At 40.2% G+C, this 21,441-nt stretch overlaps 1 protein-coding gene across 2 annotated transcripts in view; it reads right to left on the reverse strand.

Moving 5' to 3' along the window:
- Positions 1 to 21,441, reverse strand: part of slc9a1a (solute carrier family 9 member A1a) — a 112,243-nt gene that overhangs the window by 1,860 nt on the left and 88,942 nt on the right. The window contains exons 7-12 of one of the 2 annotated variants that reach the window (XM_061958735.2): positions 12,127 to 12,197; positions 11,836 to 12,012; positions 8,137 to 8,263; positions 7,893 to 7,994; positions 5,162 to 5,243; positions 4,800 to 4,868 (exon numbers count right to left, since the gene is read on the reverse strand). In XM_061958735.2, coding sequence (XP_061814719.2) covers positions 4,800 to 4,868; positions 5,162 to 5,243; positions 7,893 to 7,994; positions 8,137 to 8,263; positions 11,836 to 12,012; positions 12,127 to 12,197 — 628 coding nt within the window. The remainder of the gene's footprint in view (positions 1 to 4,799; positions 4,869 to 5,161; positions 5,244 to 7,892; positions 7,995 to 8,136; positions 8,264 to 11,835; positions 12,013 to 12,126; positions 12,198 to 21,441) is intronic. The other variant, XM_061958736.2, reaches the window with a different exon arrangement.

Here is a 21,441-nt window from a genome sequence, read left to right on the forward strand (position 1 = left end):
ATTTCCTTTGTGTGTTTACATCTGTAAAGACCACAAAATGGCTCCTACTAAGCGACAGGGATCCGGTTCATGAAAAGACGCAATCTCTCCATCCGCACACGGATTACTATTTCACAGCAACTGATATTCCTGTGAACCGCACTGTGGATACAACGGGAGCACGTACGGTGAATATTCGCACCACAGGGAATGAGAAGTCATCCTTCACTGTGGTTCTAGCTTGCCATGCTAATGGCCAGAAACTTCCACCCATGGTGATATTCAAAAGGAAGACCTTGCCAAAAGAGACCTTTCCAGCCGGCGTCATCATAAAAGCTAACTCGAAGGGATGGATGAAGAAAAGATGAGCGAGTGGTTAAGGTAAGTTTAAGTTTACGTGAAGAGGCCGGGTGGCTTTTTTCACGCAGCTCTGTCCATGTTGATATACGACTCCATGCGCGCCCACATCACGCTGGTTTTTAATATATTATTAAAGTTTGACTGACCTATCTGACTGTTTTTTTGACATTCCTTTAGCGCAGTTAGATGCGGCTTACAACACGGGGCGGCTTATAGGTGGACAAAGTTTTGAAATATGCCGTTCATTGAAGGCGCGGCTTATAACCCAGGGCGCCTTATGGTGCGGAAAATACGGTACTGTGGAGCAAAGACGGCGTCCACAAAGTACATCAGAACATGACATGACAATCAACAATGTCACCCACAAAGACGGATAAAAACAACTGAAATATTCTTGATTGCTAAAACAAAGTAGATGCGGGAAATATCGCTCAAAGGAAGACATGAAACTGCTACAGGAAAATACCGAAAAAAGAGAAAAAGCCACCAAAATAGGAGCACAAGACAAGAAGTAAAACAGCAAAAAAAGTCAAAATAAGTCAGGGTGTGATGTGACACACAAAATACTGGTATGGGGACAACCCTAGTGTAGTGTCATATACACAAGCACGCACACACACACACACACACACACACACACACACACACACACACACACACACACACACACACACACACACACACACACACACACACACACACACACACACACACACACACACACACACACACACCAATCTATCACTTTTCATTCAGACACAAATCTCAGTGATTTAGTTACTTGACCCTGTGTTCCTGATAGTCGTTATCTCAAATAATTAAAGTATCAAAAGTATTTTGACCTGAGTATCGATATTAGAGCCCAAAGATTTGGTATCGGCGGCATATATATATTTCAGTATCGATCCGCACATCACTAGTATGTAACTGTTGCTACTAATAATTATTATAATTTGTTTTATTTCTCTAAAAACAGAATAATAAGTTAAGTTCATAAAAGGGAATTCAAATCAAAATGCATAAAAGTTCATAAGAAGGCTATATTTAAGTTACTATGGTTAAAAATGTAATTTCATGCCTTTTTGTTAAGTTTGTGGGCATACTTTTATTTTGAAGTGTCTCGTTTGGTCTGTCGTCTGATGTAAGGAAGTTACTTCCGGGTATGAGTAAACATTTTTGATGCCATGTGAAGGCAGAAAGAGAGAGACTGATTGTCACAAAGACTAAAAAGTGTTACAAGGACTCCAAGCGTTTGGGCTATAAGAGCCTGAAGATCACAATTTCCTCCTAAAAGAAGCATGCAGGCCAACGAGGTGTTTGTTTGTCATTTCTATTTGTATTTACTTCGGTAAAATGTTCGATCCACATGCTGTGCATGTTGTTATTTTTACGTTTATAACGTGCTTTATTTTATTTCAGTTTTCACGGTGAATTTGAAGGGAAAGAAGCCTTCAAATAAATCAGTTCAAGAAAGCCATTGTGTCTGTGCTATTTGGAGGGAGTTACACTAGTACGTTGTTTTGATTCCATCAGACAAACACTCAAGCTCACAATCACAGACACATGCTCTTCATGTTGTGGATGACAAAAGTCCCTGATCAGTCCACATATTCTGCAAATGATGCCACATTTCCTCATTTGCTGCTACGGCATGCACCTGACACCAGGTTACTATTCCATGTGGATCGACGCCACTTGAGCAACAACACATTTGTACAAATCCCCGTGCAGTGGCAGTCATACAGTCAGGGTGCACGCACAGTACGGACATGACGTCTACGTAAAACAAACAAAAAACTAGGGGTGTAACGGTACACAAAAATTTCGGTTCGGTACGTACCTCGGTTTAGAGGTCACGGTTCGGTTCATTTTCGGTACAGGAAGAAAACAACAAAATATAAATTTTTTGGTTATTTATTTACCAAATTTGTAAACAATGGCTTTATCCTTTTAACATTGGGAACACTATAATAATTCTGCCCACGTTAATCAACATTAAACTGCCTCAAGTTGTTGCTCAGATTAAATAAAATGACAAAACTTCTATATATAAAAAGTGCAACATTAAACAGTTTCAAGTCAACTCATCATGCTTCATTTATTACAGCATTTGGGAAGCCTGTAGTTGATTTGTATTATGTAAATGTTATATTTGTATCAACATGTGATAGCAGGGACCCTGCCATTCAAAACTAGGCTGCTCCATTACTAATGATTAATGTAACTATAGCTGAAAAAAATGGTACAATAGCAATAGGAGAGACTATTCATCCCTGAACACCATGGAGTTCATGTAGGCTTAAAGGGGAACAATATCACCAGACCTATGTAAGCGTCAATATATACCTTGATGTTGCAGAAAAAAAACCATATATTTTTTTAACCGATTTCCGAACTCTAAATGGGTGAATTTTGGCGAATTAAACGCCTTTCTAATATTCGCTCTCGGAGCGATGACGTCACAACGTGACGTCGCATCGGGAAGCAATCCGCCATTTTCTCAAACACCGAGTCAAATCAGCTCTGTTATTTTCCGTTTTTTCGACTGTTTTCCGTACCTTGGAGACATCATGCCTCGTCGGTGTGTTGTCGGAAGGGTGTAACAACACGAACAGGGACGGATTCAAGTTGCACCAGTGGCCCAAAGATGCGAAAGTGGCAAGAAATTGGACGTTTGTTCCGCACACTTTACCGACGAAAGCTATGCTACGACAGAGATGGCAAGAATGTGTGGATATCCTGCGACACTCAAAGCAGATGCATTTCCAACGATAAAAGTCAAAGAAATCTGCCGCCAGGCCCCCATTGAATCTGCCGGAGTGTGTGAGCAATTCAGGGACAAAGGACCTCGCTAGCACGGCAAGCAATGGCGGCAGTTTGTTCCCGCAGACGAGCAAGCTAAACCCCCCTGGATGTCTTGCCTCACACCGTCCCGAAGATGATCAAGAGAAGAATATCGACCCTAGCTTCCCTGGCCTGCTGACATGAGGGTATGTCTACAGAATATATTAATTGATGAAAATTGGGCAGTCTGCACTCTCAAAGTGCATGTTGTTGCCAAATGTATTTCATATGCTGTAAACCTAGTTCATAGTTGTTAGTTTCCTTTAATGCCAAACAAACACATACCAATCGTTGGTTAGAAGGCGATCGCCGAATTCGTCCTCGCTTTCTCCCGTGTCGCTGGCTGTCGTGTCGTTTTTGTCGGTTTCGCTTGCATACGGTTCAAATCGATAAGGCTCAATAGCTTCAGTTTCTTCTTCAATTTGGTTTTCGCTACCTGCCTCCACACTACAACCATCCGTTTCAATACATGCGTAATCCGTTGAACCGCTTAAGCCGCTGAAATCCGAGTCTGAATCCGAGCTAATGTCGCTATAGCTTGCTGTTCTATGTGCCATGTTTGTTTGTGTTGGCTTCACTATGTGACGTCACAGGAAAATATATAACGATGGTTAAAATCAGGCACTTTGAAGCTTTTTTTTAGGGATATTGCGTGATGGGTAAAATTTTGAAAAAAACTTCGAAAAATATAATAAGCCACTGGGAACTGATTTTTAATGGTTTTAACGATTCTGAAATTGTGATAATGTTTCCCTTTAATGATGCACTTACATTATTATATCAACTATCAGAGACAAAAACTCTTCATTTAGCATAATGTCCTTTTTTGCTGCTTCAACACAGAAAAGGGTCAAGTGAAATAACAGACAGACAGGGCTTTGCTGTCCATAACACACACACACACACACACACACACACACACACACACACACACACACACACACACACACATCTACACACACACACCGCAAAATGAGCTAACGTTACGCTAAAAGCGAATTAGCCTTCACCTCAAGCCAGGACTGCGAGCCTTTTATATTTCTAGAAGGTCAACGGGCTCATAGTGATGTTACTAGTAGTTGACTGGGAGGTGTTTATTATCATTTGGGGAGAGTCCGCTGCCTGATGCTTACTTGCTAAACGCTAAGCACTGACTACATGCTCTCTGAATGCGCACTGCTGATTGGCTGTTACCGCTCTGTGTGTAACCAATCAGATGGTTGTGTGGGTGGGACAATGCTGGGTGTGTGTAGAGGACTGACAGAAACAGAAACAGAAGGAAGCGGAGGCGGCTACTTAATATGTTCATGTGGAAACTCGTTCGGTACACCTCCGAACCGAACCGAACCGAAACCCCCGTACCGAAACGGTTCAATACAAATACACGTACCGTTACACCCCTAAATAAAACAAAAAGGCGCTTGTTCACTGGAACAATTTGAAGGTTGGTCATGCTGGAGTCCCTCGAGCTCCCTCATGTAACAAACATGCTGTCATTAGTAATTCATGACCATATAAGGAGCAGCACATCATGCATGTTAGCATGGTAGTTATGGGGACTAGTTGGGGGTCTCGGGATGGGGATGGGGGTAGTCGTCTCTCCTCGGACCACATACCTGGACAGACTGTGTCCCCTTTCTGCTGCTGCTGCTTCTTCTCAGCAGGTTTGAAATCATGTTCTCTGCCTAAAATGAGACCACAGCGTGGTTTACAAGCCGGCCGCCTCACACCAACAATATTTCCATCGGCGGGGGAAATATCTTGGAGTGGAATACAAGGCCGCACTATTATTATTATAGTGAATATTAATAATACGGCTGTGTGAAGACAAAGCAAACAGGAGGTGTGCCTGATTGCTCCCTGCACGTCCCGGTGTGCGGTGGTGCGGTGCCTTCCTACACCCCCCTCCCCTTGTTGCACATGGCGATAAAAAGGGAGTGTTTACGCTGCGCGTTGAGGCTGAGATGGACGTGTTTACCTGAGGCCAGCCTGGCTCTGCTCATGGTGGGAGAGTCGGGAAGAGGGTTGGGCACGGTCAGGTAGGTATTCATGTCCTGTAGCTGGAACACACGCAGACATCAGCAGCTTGTATATGCTGCGTACAGTAGGTAAGGTAGTATTTTTGCCTCATTCCTGTGAGAATCCTGCCTGTGACTGAAGCATTAGGGAGTGGGACTATACAGGACTAGCGGCAGTGTGCTCAAACAACCAAAGCAAATTAAAGCGGCAAGCAGCGATGGACGGGACCGACTTCGAGGGCTCATAACATCCAAACCGGAGCAGTAATTAAAACTCTTTCATCAACTTTTAATCAGAAGGGTTTAATCTCTCTCCTGTGCTAATTTGAAGCCGACACGACAAACGCGCTCAGAGGAGATAATGTTTGAAAATAGGTGACTGTTTTTACTCAACTTTTGTTTTGAAGGGGGAATTGCAAACTTCCTGTTGATTTTTGCTGGGGGTTGTCAGTCTAAGTGAGACCTTTTTGTTTCATCTCTCTACGACATTCCTACTGGGAGTTACAGGCAGTTTTGTCTGTGTTTTCTTCCTAGGGGGCGCTAGAGCGCAATTTTGAGTTTTGGGGTTTGGTTTTTTGATTAGATCTCAATTTTCGCCAGTCCTGATGTGTGTGTCCAATTTGGTGAGTTTTGAAGCATGTTAAGGGGGTCAAATTACAGCTCAAAGAGGCGGTGGTATAATAATAAAACGCTAGAAATTCAATAGGGTCCTCTGTCCCAAAGGGACTCGGTCCCTAATAATACTGTATCATCTCAGGGCTGGGCGTCATGGCTGAAAACTGAACTGTGATTGGTCGATATCTATAATTATTGATAATTGTTATGAATTATGGAAAATATGGACCAGGAGAAAAATATATTAAATGTTAACATTTGAAATAAAAAGATTATAGTCCTCTCAGCTACCAAGGAAGAGGGGAAAGGAAATGTCAACACAACCAACTAGGGATGTCCCGATCCAGGTTTTTGCACTTCCGATCCGATACCGATATTGTTTTTGCATTTCCGATCCGATACCGATACTGACCGATACCGATACTGACCGATACTGGCCTATCCGAGCATGTATTAAAGTTTAAAGTTATTTAGCCTACTTAGTTGTCAGAATCATGTTGAAAAGGGTTTTAGTACTCTTGATAACAACTAGCCAGCTGAATTAGGGGAGTTTGAATAATACACAATGGTTGGTAACAAGAAACTGACCTGTTTATTCAAGGATAAACACAAAATAGACAAAATTATACGTGACAAACAGAAATGGCATCATTGAACTAGGGCTGGGCGATATGGCCTTTTTTTAATATTGCGATATTTTAAGGCCATATTGCGATACACAATATATATCTCGATATTTTGCCTTAGCCTTGAATGAACACTTGATGCATATAATCACAGCAGTATGATGATTCTATGTGTTTTGATTGATTGATTGAGACTTTTATTAGTAGGTTGCACAGTGAGGTACATATTCCGTACAATTGACCACTAAATGGTAACACCCCAATAAGTTTTTACACTTGTTTAAGTCGGGGTCCACTTAAATTGATTCATGATACAGATATATACTATCAGATATATACTATCATCATAATACAGTCATCACACAAGATAATCACATTGAATTATTTACATTATTTATAATCCAGGGTGTGGAGGGGGGTGCCTGATGTAAGTGTCAAAAAGACAGCCAAAAGAGTTTGATATGAGAATAAATCTAAAGTTAAAATATAGGGTAGAAATGCACCCATTTGCAGGAAATGTAGTCTTGATTTTCAAAATTTTCTTTCAAGGCTTGCATGTCTACATTAAAACATTCTTTTTCATACTGCATTTATATATGCTACTTTTAAACTTTCATGCACAGAAGGAAATCACAACTAAAAAAATCACTAATTTTTTCATACGGTGTTGATGTGGAAATTTTTTGCCTCAGCATTTTGATGGTGTGGGCGTGTGGCACCGAATGGAGATAAGCGTCTCGACAGACGTCACAATATTTGAACAATGATGACGAAAACTGTTTTCTCTGTCGTGTCCGTGTGTCGAAAATTGTTATGCGCTTATTTTTTTATTAGATTTTGTGCGTGGCATAGATTTGCTATGTGCAGAGGACGCTTAAACAGTGCGTAATTGCACAGGCGAGCACCTTAGAGGGAGCGTTGCTCGCACGGCTGCGCTAGCATCACAGCTAACGTTAGCCATGCTGCTACCTCTCTGCTCGGGGAGGACGTATACGTATGTGACGTATGACGTGACAGTATGTGACGTATGACGTGACAGTATGTGACGTATGTCGTGACAGTATGTGACGTGTGTAAGAAGGTGCACTTGCTGTCTGTGAGAGGGAGACACAGGAAAGAGTGAGAAGAGCCTGTCGTGTAATGCCAGCAGCTAAAAGCAACTGCGTGAGAATTCACAGACCTGTGGATGTGTTGAAGGTGTGCTGGAAAATGCGGAACGGAAATTACGGAGCAGCAGAAAAGTGGAATGTATTATTTAAATCGGTGCGTTGGAAAACACGGACCGGAGTTTTTTTTTTAAAACTGGATCTGGATCGGCATTTTCCCATGCCTTGCCGATACGCAATTTTTGGCAAATATCGGCAGCCGATCCGATCCAAATATCGGATCGGGACATCCCTATCTGAGAGCTAACGACTTGACTTTAAAGAAGGAACATCAGAGTCCGTACCTTCTTCTCCAATGCGATAATCTTCTCCTTCTTGAGCAGGAGGTCGCCAAAGTTGTCCTCGTAAGGGTCGGCCACCAGGGTGTGGCGGTTGTAGGAGCGCAGCTAGCAGGTGGATGAAAAAACAGGAGAAATGAAATGAGATGTTAAATAACTTTGTGCTTCTAACTGGGTGGTGTTGAAAAGCAATTGTCCATTTTTAAAGCAATATTGAGCCCATAAGAGCAACAATCAGGAAGTGTCTTACCCGCTGCCGTGTCCTCTGAAGGTTGCCCCTGAGGATTTTGCGGATCTCCTCCTCACGACCCTTGGACAGCCGAGGCAGAACTCTGTCTGTAGGTTTGGTGGGCTGCGGCTTCTTGGGTTGGATGTTTCTAAGGATGCAGAAGAGGATAAAGGGATGATCGTCAACATTAGATTAAAGTTAAAGTACCAATGAGAGTCACACACACACTAGGTGTGGCGAAATTTGTCCTCTGCATTTGACCCATCATCCTTGATCACCCCCTGGGAAATGAGGTGAGCTGTGGGCAGCAGCGGTGGCCGCGCCCGGGAATCATTTTTGGTGATTTAACCCCCAATTCCAACCCTTGATGCTGAGTGCCAAGCAGGGAGATAATGGCTCCCATTTTTATAGACTTTGGTATGACTCGGACACAATGCTGATCAGTGACTGTTAGGTAGTGAAGGATCAAACAATACTGAAGCATTATTGCCTTATGCAATACCAGGACTGTGTCATTTTAAGAACACTGCAACTGAAATCTAAGAAAGATTAAAAATCTCAAATAAGGGTGATATTTGCTTATTTTCTGTCTGATAAGATCATTCTTCTCACTAAGCAGATTTTATGTTAGAGTTTTTTACTTGTTTTAAGTGTTTTGCTCCTAAATGATCTCAGTAAGATATTACAGCTTGTTGCTGAGATTTGATGACTTATATTGAGTAAAACATGCTTGAAACTAGAATATCAAGTGTTGCAAAGCTGTGTCATCAACACTCACAAGTATAAAACTACTTTTTTAAAGTAATTTCTTATTTCAAGCATGAAAAAAAAAAATCATGATTTTGAGACAATTGTGTCTCATAATTAAAACAGATGACAGCCAAATGCTGTTTTATTTTCAATGAAACAATAGAAAATATGTACTCATATAGTAGTACAGTTGGCACAGTACAGTAAACTGACAGTTAATATTTAAACATTTAACATTTCAAACTATTTTGAACAGAAATAGTTCATGCACATTCAGATAAATTCTTCAAAATTACAATTAAAAAAATGTTGTCCGGGGGCCGGGCTGTATATATGTGCACTAATTGACTGAAAGAGCACGCACTTGGCGTGATGATGTCATGTTGTCGATGGAAAAATGCATTTTTAGACCATATGATTTGCCTGAGCGGTTAGGAGACCCCGAGAGTAACAAGCGCTTGCCTTGTTGCCTTTCCATTAAGAACAATAAATTCGTTTTTAGTATAAGTTTGCTGCTTTCAAGAAATGTAATGCCGAGTGCATATCATTATGTCAAGATAATGGCACTAGCATTTACTTCATTTAAGAATATTTTTCAACATATTGAGCAAAAATGTCTCTTTTTTTTTGTTTTTTTTGTTATTAGTGAGAATTTACTTATTTTAAGGTATTTTTGGGTTCATTGAGGTTAGCTAATTTGACTTGTTTTGGAAAGTCTTGACAAGCCAAATGTTCTTGTTCTATTGGCAGATAATTTTGCTTAGTTCAAGTAAATTTCCCCTAATTTTTTCCCCCCTTTTTTTCTTGTTTTTGAACACTGACTTTTTGCAGTGAAAGAAAATGTGGCCGATACAACTGCTGTGTCATTTGACTGTGAGGTCTTCATCAGGAAACATTAGGAGTGACAGCTCGTACTGAAGGAAACTAAGGACAAGGCAACATTCCAGAGTGTGCCATCATTTTGATCTCATACAACCAAATAATGTAAATGTTCTTCTTTTTAGGTTTACTGCATGTTTAATATTTCTTTCTGCGCAACTATTCTTGATAAAAAAAAAAACCCAATAACTAGATATGTCCCAATCAACATTAATGATTTACTGTTACAAGCGGCCCACGAATGGCAGCCATGACTGAGCTTTGGCCCTCAATGAAAACAAGTTTGACACCCCTGATCTACATCAACAATATTTGCCAGAATAACTGGATAGGACAGATTGAAAAAAAAAAAAAAAAAAAAAAAAAAAAAAAAAAAAATATATATATATATATATATATATATATATATATATATATATATATATATATATATATATATATACATATATATATATATATATATATATATATGTGTGGGAAAAAATCTTGTGATTTTTTTCCCACACATACATATATTGTGTTCTACTACGGTATCGAGCACTATTTTTTGGATAATCTTATTAAGACATATATATATATATATATATTTTTTTTTTTTTTCAATTTGAAATCAATTTTGGATTTTTTAAAATTGTTTAAGAATTGTTACGAATAAGAATCACAATTAATCTAAAAATCGATTTTTGACACTTCTATTATCTATACTGTTAATATATGCTTTTCATTGTTCACATATTAACTTTTCCATTTTTCATATAGGAAAAACTGTTCCCCAATCAAAGTAAAAGATTTCCTATTACGGTGTGATTTACAATAAGACTTCCAGTGTTGGGACTAACGCGTTACTTTTACTGTAACGCCGTTATTTTCGTCGGTAACTCGTAGTCCAACGCGTTATTTTTTATATTCAGTAACTCAGTTACTGCTACTACATGATGCGTTACTGCGTTATTTTACGTTATTTTTTATGTAGTATCGGCTGGAAACAGAAGATCTGAGTGTGTTTTATTGGATGGCTGTGGTGTCGTCCTTCTGATTCTTCCTGTCTCACAAGCAGGAGAAGAGAAGAGGCACGCTGTGTGTGTGTGTGTGTGTGTGTGTGTGTGTGTGTGTGTGTGTGTGTGGGGGGAGGGGAGGCGTGTCAGTGTTTACTAACAAGACATCATGGCGGAGCCGAAGTCGAGTTTCTTAACATGGAGATATTCTCACTACTTTTCTTTTGTCGAGCAAAGAAAAGAACATTTTAGTTAAATGTAGGTTGTGTCTTGGATCAAAGATCCCATCTACTGCCCAAAACAGCAATTAAAATCTGCTGAAAAAGCTACAAAAGCAACATGCTTCGACGAAGCTAGTAAAGAGAGACACAGACTCCAATGCCACTTCACCTCCATCTTCAAGGATTTTAACGGAGGGACTGCTAGTCAGGACAACATTGATAGAGCCATTGCAGCATATGTGCTAGAAGACATGCAGGCTATTTCTACAGTGGAGTCACCTGCTTTCAGGCAGCTAATTAGCATGATACCGGCGTCAAACAGCAAATGGCACGGAAAACATTTTCCAAGTACCTGGACAGTGAGTACATAAAAATGGAAAGCGAGCTAAAGAAAACACTCCAAACTCTGCCTCTGCTCATCATTCATCATTGAAGGTACACACACACTCTGTCAATTCTCTTATATACTCTTTCATTCTAGACTTCTAGAGTGTTTGATTATCACATCACTCTAAATGTATAGACTATAAAGTTCACAAACATAAAGAGGGATCCTAGTGGGCCAGGCCAATTTTCCTTTTCTCTAAACTAAAACTGGGGAAATGCGTAGAGTGTTCTGGGCTTCAGTACAGTGTTGATCTCATGAAGACATGATTTTATTTCACAATTCCTTGAGAGAAAAAAAAAGCCTGGTTAGGCTTTGTGTATGTAGTGTGTGCCTTCCTTGGTTTACAGCTATATTGTTATTATGCTGTTTGTTACTTATGTATGTTATGTTGCAGTTGTTTAAAATAGTTTTGTCAATTTGTTCTGGCCTGAAATAAATGAACTAACTAACTAACTAACTAACCCAACACTGAAGACTTCACACTTACTGCATGGAAACCGTGGAAGGTACGGCCGAGGGCAGCTTGACTCCGCCTCCGCTTTCCACCAGCTCGATGGCGTGCTTAAACTCCAGCTTGTGGTAGAAGGCGATGAGCTGCGGCTCCTTGGAGCGCTCGCCTGCAATCAGGCACTTCTTCACGTACTTCTTGTTGAAGCGGTTCAGTCTGGGAGGACGAGAGAAGAGATGTTGCGGAGAGAGGAAGCAAACTAGCGCTTGAATGTGCCTTTCAGCTATTTGCTATGAATGATAGGTTTTGATGTATGGATATAATGCTTACTTGTCCTTCCAGTGGTGATGTCCATAGTGGCCACAGATGTCCTCAATGCCAGTCAGGAGGTGGTCAAGGAACTGGACATGAAAGAGAAGAAAGTGTGCTTCATTGCTTACAAGTTTCATAATGAAATATGTCAGAATAATTGTATCTAAGTTAACACAAAACTTTGTTTCAATGAGTTCCCGGCGAGAGGACAAAAGCTGTCTTTGATCCTACCAAGAGGGAAAGCTTGTAAAACTCCACTGTGCAGGATGGGAAACAACATGAAGGTGTTCTGTTTCTTTGATGTATTGTAATTGTGGAAGGATGCAGATATGTTCTTTTTTTTTCATAGCCATGTACTTTTCCTTTGTGTATTCTACCAGTCTCTCTTTGTCTTCAGATTGTCTGTTTAGTGTCTTAAACCATCAGGAATGTGAAATACAAGACCCACTGGTTTCTTATCAGTGGTGCGAGGAGGAGATGGGGGTTTTCTTTGTGTGAGAAGAAGTTGATTTTTCCCTTGGAATGCCAGATCAACTAGAGCAGCCGATATGAATGTATTGGTTAAGTTGAACTTCTTAAGTCTTTAGTAAAACTTGAAAATATTCCAATTCTGTCTTGATGGTCTTTCTTACTCAGCATATATGTCATCGAAAGAACTTGGGATTGACCAGTAACTCAAATTCCCTGGGAGGAAGAACTGGTCCGACGCAACATAATCCACAGAAAGATTTTGTCTTGACCCGAGAACTACAAAGCGGAGAGGAAGCAGGACCAGACTCACCTCCAGGCGACTTTTTCTTTGAACTGTTCTGTGACCGAGAGCAAAGGCTGTTTACGACCTTTTCTTTGAACTGTTTGTAATCAAAGGCGATGGCTGTTTACGACCCCAGTCTCTTAGAAACAGCTGTTGCCATGTAATCAGGGAAAGTCCAAATAAAAAGAGGAGGCGTACAATCTTTCGTCAGAGCGTGGTGAGACTGTACAAAGAGTACAGTGTCCAGAAGTCTCTCCTCAATTGAGCCAAATTTAATTCTGTCTCTGTTTAATTCCTTGCTTCTTGTCTTGTTTAATAGACGCCATCAGTGTTTGAACCTGACAAAATACGATTAAAAGACTGTGGGGTGAGCTGAATGGGCCATCTGGCACACTTGGAGCGCTCTTGCAAGGAAGACTTGGCAAATACAGCAAAGTTAAGATGTTTCATACAGCTAAAACTCATATTGTGAAAAATAGTTTTAAAATGAATTGTGAAAAAACAATTGAAAGTAGTTTTAAAGGCCCCTATTATGCAAAACCAACTTTTCTTACCTATTGGTATCTGCTGTTGTGTATTTGGGAGCTGCATATGTCACAAGGCGTGGCGGATATGTGTATAAAACAATTTTGCCTTCCTTCATACTTCTGTTAAACGAGACATTCGGAATTTGCCCAATTTGTGACGATTTTGCCATCGGTGACGTCAGCGGATTATCCATATATGGTAAAGATTTACCCAGAGTGCTGTGCGCGCGTGCGCCACTGTAGCCCGACGATGTATTTAGTAAGTTCCTTCTTCTCATCGATCCTGTTGTTGTGGGGCAGACTGGCTCGTACATGCACATGCATCCTCTGCTGTTGCCATTCGTAATACAAAGTAACGTATAGTTCAAACGTAATCGGTCAGTAGACTGCGTATAGAAGCGCTATAAACTACAACAAAGATGGCGGGGAGAAGACTGTTGAAGTGGAGGCACGTAATTTTTGTATTTATTTATTTTTTATGTATTTATTTTTTTAATGTATTTTTTTCAAAAATGTAATTTTTTTTTTTGTATTTTATATTTATTTATTTTATTACTTTTTTTAATGCACTGTAGCACTTTGAGGTTGTTTGCTCAATGTAAAGTGCTTTTACAAATAAAATCTATTATTATTATTATTATTATTAAGACCGCCCACAAAACAGTGCATCCTAAAGAGACTGTGTTGCTTGAAGACTGTCTGTAAAACATCATCTATGCAAAATCGTGACCAAAGAACCACCATTGCATGTTATGTAGACCACTAGGACGTCTTTTAAATGTCAAAAAAAATGAAAAAATAAAAATCATAATATGATCCCTTTAACAGGGTGTTCACTCTGTATGTTTTATAAAGAGACTGAAGACCTTATTAGCTCCAGGCGACCAATTCACAAAACCAGAGTCACACACACACACACACACACACACACACACACACACACACACACACACACACACACACACACACACACACACACACACACACACACACACACACACACACACACACACACACACACACACACACACACACACACACACACACACACACACACACACACACACACACTGGTCACTCAGCTAATTGCCTCTGGCAAAAGCTGCAGAAATGCTGGTGGTCGCTATGGCAACAAGTTGTTGAGCAAATTACCGTCAAGTCGCGATGATTACACCTCATACTTAACAATGAATCGCTCTCTCTGGAATGGCTAGTGCGGATAATCAAAGTTCATCTTAATTACAAGAAACGTCTTGTCTTTTGAACACTTTCACTGTGCAAACACCTACAAAAAAAGGAGACTGTATCGAGCGACTACATTGCAGCAGAGCAGAAGTCTTTAGGTTTAAGCACGGGTGACTCATCATTAACCACGATAGGACAACTGTGTGTTTGCGTGTGTTTGTGTGTGTGTGTGTGTGTGAGGAAAAGTATCTTCCATATGAGGAGGTGTGAACAAGTGATGACATAAATCATGGTCCCAATAACATTGCATCTAATAGACAATGTCTCATTTGCACCCCTGCTGGTCAAAATGAGGGTGGTCCCAAAAAGGAGGGATTTTTCACATTGACTGTGTCGGTTTTAAAAGTGCTCCCCCTCTGGTCAACGTATGTAATAACAAGTGTGTGTAAGAAATTGAAATGCGCAACCTTTAGCCAAACTTAATTTAAAGTATATACAGGTAAAAGCCAGTAAATTAGAATATTTTGAAAAACTTGATTTATTTCAGTAATTGCATTCAAAAGGTGTAACTTGTACATTATATTTATTAATTGCACACAGACTGATGCATTCAAATGTTTATTTCATTTAATTTTGATGATTTGAAGTGGCAACAAATGAAAATCCAAAATTCCGTGTGTCACAAAATTAGAATATTACTTAAGGCTAATACAAAAAAGGGATTTTTAGAAATGTTGGCCAACTGAAAAGTATGAAAATGAAAAATATGAGCATGTACAATACTCAATACTTGGTTGGACCATCACCCAACCATGCAAATTTTGCATTTCCTTTGGAAATCGAGGTCCCAGAGTCTGGAGGAAGACAGGAGAGGCACAGGATCCACGTTGCCTGAAGTCTAGTGTAAAGTTTCCACCATCAGTGATGGTTTGGGGTGCCATGTCATCTGCTGGTGTCGGTCCACTCTGTTTCCTGAGATCCAGGGTCAACGCAGCCGTCTACCAGCAAGTTTTAGAGCACTTCATGCTTCCTGCTGCTGACCTGCTCTATGGAGATGGAGATTTCAAGTTCCAACAGGACTTGGCGCCTGCACACAGCGCAAAATCTACCCGTGCCTGGTTTACGGACCATGGTATTTCTGTTCTAAATTGGCCCGCCAACTCCCCTGACCTTAGCCCCATAGAAAATCTGTGGGGTATTGTGAAAAGGAAGATGCAGAATGCCAGACCCAAAAACGCAGAAGAGTTGAAGGCCACTATCAGAGCAACCTGGGCTCTCATAACACCTGAGCAGTGCCAGAAACTCATCGACTCCATGCCACGCCGCATTAACGCAGTAATTGAGGCAAAAGGAGCTCCAACCAAGTATTGAGTATTGTACATGCTCATATTTTTCATTTTCATACTTTTCAGTTGGCCAACATTTCTAAAAATCCCTTTTTTGTATTAGCCTTAAGTAATATTCTAATTTTGTGACACACGGAATTTTGGATTTTCATTTGTTGCCACTTCAAATCATCAAAATTAAATGAAATAAACATTTGAATGCATCAGTCTGTGTGCAATGAATAAATATAATGTACAAGTTACACCTTTTGAATGCAATTACTGAAATAAATCAAGTTTTTCAAAATATTCTAATTTACTGGCTTTTACCTGTATGTATATATATATATAAATATATATATGTATATATATATATATATATATATATATATATATATATATATATATATGTATATCGAGACATACTGTAACAACTTGAAGTAAGTAACGATTAAAAAACAATTATAAACAAAAAAAATAAATAATAATAAAAGCAGTCTTTTTCTCACAATGTGTCGACTTTTTTCTTATAAAATTGGGAACAATTTCTCATATTCTTTCTGTTTCTGTAATTTTGCACTATTTTCTTGTAAAATTATTACTTTTTTTATGTAACGTTGTTACTTTTTATTGCAAAATGGTGACATTTGTCATATACAAATCTGACTTTTATCACCATACTGCCAATTTGTTTTGTTGTTCTTGTATAATAGGGAAAGTTTTTGAGAAAAATGATGACTTTTGTCATAATTTTGCCGAGCAAAATTCCAATTATTAATATAATATTGCCAACATGTTGAAGTATTCTTATAAAATTGTGACTTGTCGGGTAAAAGTACGACTCTTTTCATAAAATTGTCAAAATGTTAAGCTTTTCTTGTAAAATTGCGACTGTTTTTGAGTAAAGTTCCAACTTTTATCATAACGTTGCACAAATGTTCAGTTTTTCTTGTCAAATTTTGACGACTTTTATTATAATACCGCCAAAATTCCAGGTTTTTCTTGTGAAATTGTGACCTTTTTCTTGTGAAATTCCAACTCATTTTTCACAACAAGCGTTTTTATATTTACATAGTATGTATATATTATTAATGTTGTTGTAAATACAAATCTTTTATATATCTAGAAAGGGTGGTCCTAAAGAGGGAGGCATTTTTTTTGGGAGGTCTCAAGAAGGCAACAAATACAAGAAAGTGTGTGTGTGTGTGTGTGTGTGTGTGTGTGTGTGTGTGTGTGTGAGAGAGAGAGACTGCCCATGTGATGTGCTTTCTACAAGAAATTGTGTAAGATGGTGGTCAGGCGCAGATTTGTTTTTGTACCAAAAGAGTGTAGAGAAGACCACTCGTGTTTTTGATTATAGTCAACAAAGTAACATTGGAGGGGAAAAAAAAGCAATTGTTGTAAAAGTGTATCAGAAGTACCACTGAATGACCAGTAGGTGGAAGCAGATGTCCTTCTATCCATTTTCCTCCTCATTATTGTCCCAGGTGAGCTGAAACCTACACCAGCAGACTTAGGTGGAGTCTATTGTGAGACATATAGACATTCTCACATTCACACCTACGGACTTTCGGTCTACAATTAACATGCATGTTTTGGGGGATGTGGAAGGAAAACCCATGTAAACACAGAGAAGTTCCACCACAGATTGGAACACAGATCTTCTACATTTCACATTCAGGGGTTTTCCTTAGACTACCAAGACATCTGTGCAGGTGGGGGTCAAGATTAGGGGGCGTGGCCATCCTGACATCGTATTTTTCGGACCATAGGGCGCACCGGATTTAAAGGCGCGCTGCCGATGAGCGGGTCTAGTCAGATCTATTTTCATACAAAAGGCGCATCGGATTATAAGGTGCATTAAAGGAGTCATATTATTATGATTTTTTTTCTACATGTAAAAGACTTCCTTGTAGTCTAAATAAATAAATGAGTGTGCCGTGAGATATTGTCTGGTGTGCCATGGGAAATTATGCAACTTCACCTAATTCAGGGGTCGGCAACCTGCGGCTCTAGAGCCGCATGCGGCTCTTTAGCGCCGCCCTAGTGGCTCTCTGGAGCTTTTTAAAAAATGTATGAAAAATGGAAAAAGAAAAGAAAAAATCTATTTTTTGTTTTAATATGGTTTCTGTAGGAGGACAAACATGACACAAGCCTCCCTAATTGTTACAAAGCACACTGTTTATATTAAACATGCTTCACTGATTCGAGTATTTGGCGAGCGCCTTTTTGTCCTACTAATTTTGGCGGTCTTTGAACTCACCGTAGTTTGTTTACATCAGGGGTGCTCACACTTTTTCTGCAGGCGAGCTACCGTATTTTCCGCACCATAAGGCGCACCTAAAAACCACAATTTTTCTCAAAAGCTTACAGTGCGCCTAATAACCCGGTGCGCTTTATTACGATTCATTTTCATAAAGTTTCGGTCTCGCAACTTCGGTAAACAGCCGCCATCTTTTTTCCCGGTAGAACAGGAAGCGCTTCTTCTTCTACGCAAGCAACCGCCAAGGAAAGCACCCGCCCCCATAGAACAGGAAGCGCTTCACCCGCCCCCATAGAACAGGAAGCGCTTCACCCGCCCCCGGAAGAAGAAGAAAAAACGCGCGGATATCACCGTACGTTTCATTTCCTGTTTACATCTGTAAAGACCACAAAATGGCTCCTGCTAAACGATCCGGTTCATAAAAAGACGCAATCTCTCCATCCGCACACGGATTACTACCGTATTTCACAGCAACTGAACCGCACTGTGGAACGGGAGCACGTACGGTGAATATTCGCTCCACAGGGAATGAGAAGTCATCCTTCACTGTGGTTCTAGCTTGCCATGCTAACTTCCACTCATGGTGATATTCAAAAGGAAGACCTTGCCAAAAGAGACCTTTCCAGCCGGCGTCATCATAAAAGCTAACTCGAAGGGATGGATGGATGAAGAAAAGATGAGCGAGTGGTTAAGGGAAGTTTACGCGAAGAGGCCGGGTGGCTTTTTTCACACAGCTCCGAAGGCGAACACACCTTCACTAAGACGGGCAGACAGCCTCGGACGACATACGCCAACATCTGCCAGTGGATCGTAAATGCCTGGGCAGATATTTCGGTCACAACTGTGGTCCGAGCTTTCCGGAAGGCAGGATTCACAGAACAACAGCGACACTGACTCCCGATGACTTCTACGAGACGGAACCGGCCATTTTGGATCCCACGCTTGCGCAATTTTTCAATTCGGACACCGAAGACGAAGAATTCGAAGGATTTACGAATGAAGAATAACTTCAGAAGGTGAGCGCTATGTTTATTTTGTGTGTTGTGACATTAACGTTCGAGCAATATTATGTTACTATTGCTCTACACCATTTTGAATTTTACTATGTTTGTGATTGCACATTTGCGTACATTTTGGGACAGAGTTGTTAGAACGCTGGTTTTCAATATATTATTAAAGTTTGACTGAACTATCTGACTGTTTTTTTGACATTCACTTTAGCGCAGCGTTTTTTTGACATTCACTTTAGCGCAGCGTAGGCGCGGCTTTTAGTCCGGGGCGGCTTATTGGTGGACAAAATTATGAAATATGTAATTCATAGAAGGTGCGGCTAATAATCCGGTGCGCCTTATAGTGCGGAAAATACGGTACTTTTCAATTGATCAAGTCGTGGGGATCTACCTCATTCATATATATCATTTATATTTACTTATTTATGAAATATATGTTTTTGTTAACAAGTTAAAGGTGTTTAATGATAATGCAAGCATGTTTAACACATAGTTAATATTGTTAATACATTAAAGGTGTTTAATGATAATACAAGTATGTTTAATACATATAGTTAATATTGTTAACAAGTTAAAGGTGTTTAAAGATAATGCAATCATGTTTAACACATATAGTTCATATTGTTAACAAGTTAAAGGTGGTTAAAAATAATACAAGCATGTTTAACACAAATAGTTAATATTGTTAACAACTTAAAGGTGGTTAAAGATAAAACAAGCATGTTTAACACATATAGTTAATATTGTTAACAACTTAAAGGTGGTTAAAGATAATACAAGCATGTTTAACACATATAGTTAATATTGTTAACAAGTTAAAGGTGGTTAAAGATAATACAAGCATGTTTAACACATATAGATTCCTTTCTTTCATGAAGACAAGAATATAAGTTGGTGTATTACCTGATTGTGATGACTTGCATTGATTGGAATCAGACAGTGGTGCTGATAACGTCCGCATTTTCGAATGGAGGAGAAAAAAAGTCCTCCTTTCTGTCCAATACCACATGAAAGTGGTTGGTTTTTGGCATCTTATTTATCCAGCTTCCGTACTCCTTTGTATACACTTTACAAGAAATACATTGTCGGCAAACTCCGTAGCTTGCTAGCTTGTGCACGCCAGCTTTCTGAGACTCTTATTTTGGTAGCGCAGGCAGGATGAAGCAGAGCTTTTATTGTGCAGTCGGTCTTTGGAGTTTTGACGACAGGTACGGCGCCAGAGTCTGCTGAAATAAAGTGTTTCTCGCCTTCCAGTCGGTAATTTTAATGAGCTGGCAGCAGCCAGCGTCATCTCAGAAGACCCTCGGGTGCCGTGAATGTCAATCAAGTGACGAAAGTGACGTCATAGTGAAGATTTATGATCGCTCATTTTTAGGACTATTTTTTTAATGCCTGGCTAGTGATCGACTGACACACCCTCCGAGATCAACCGGTAGATCGCGATCGACGTAATGAGCACCCCTGGTTTACATGTATAACTTTCTCCGACTTTCTAGGGCATGTTTTATGCCACTTCTTTTTCTGTCTCATTTTGTCCACAAAACCTTTAACGTTGTGCATGAAAGGTGAGTTTTGTTGATGTTATTGACTTGTGTGGAGTGCTAATCAGACATATTTGGTCACTGCATGACTGCAAGCTAATCGATGCTAACATGCTATTTAGGCTAGCTATATGTACATATTGCATCATTATGCCTCATTTGTAGCTATATTCGAGGTCATTTAGTTTCTTTTAAGTCCTCTTGATTCAATTTATATCTCATGACACACTAGAGATGCGCGGTTTGCGGGCACAACTGCGGAGTCCGCGGATTATCCGCGGATCGGGTGGATGAAATGAAAAAAAATTAGATTTTATCCGCGGGTCGGGTCGGGTCGGGCGGTTGAAATAAAAAAAAATTAGATTTTAAATAGATTCAGGCGGGTGGCAGTTAAACCAATTTGGAAATATATATACATAGTTAAATGTTGTTACCCACATACGAAAAACGAGCAGGCACCTGCTGCATATGCCACAACAGAAGAAAAAAAAAGAAAAGAGATGGACACTTTTACGGAGCGGAGAAGGGACGCCTCGCCGGGGTCCGGGACCGAGGCCCCTTCCCCGAGAGGGCCCCACCGGGAGCCGTAGCTGAGGCGATCCGCGAGAAGGGCCCGACGCACGTGCAGGGTCACCACCGCGCCCACCGCACCGACACCCCGCCTCGTCCGCCTTCGCCGCGGCCGGCGTCACGCGCAGCAGGTAAGCAGCTTACCTGCCCGCCACCCC

Source organism: Nerophis lumbriciformis, linkage group LG04 (assembly GCF_033978685.3).
Source record: "Nerophis lumbriciformis linkage group LG04, RoL_Nlum_v2.1, whole genome shotgun sequence".
In the NCBI taxonomy this organism is placed as follows: domain Eukaryota; kingdom Metazoa; phylum Chordata; class Actinopteri; order Syngnathiformes; family Syngnathidae; genus Nerophis; species Nerophis lumbriciformis.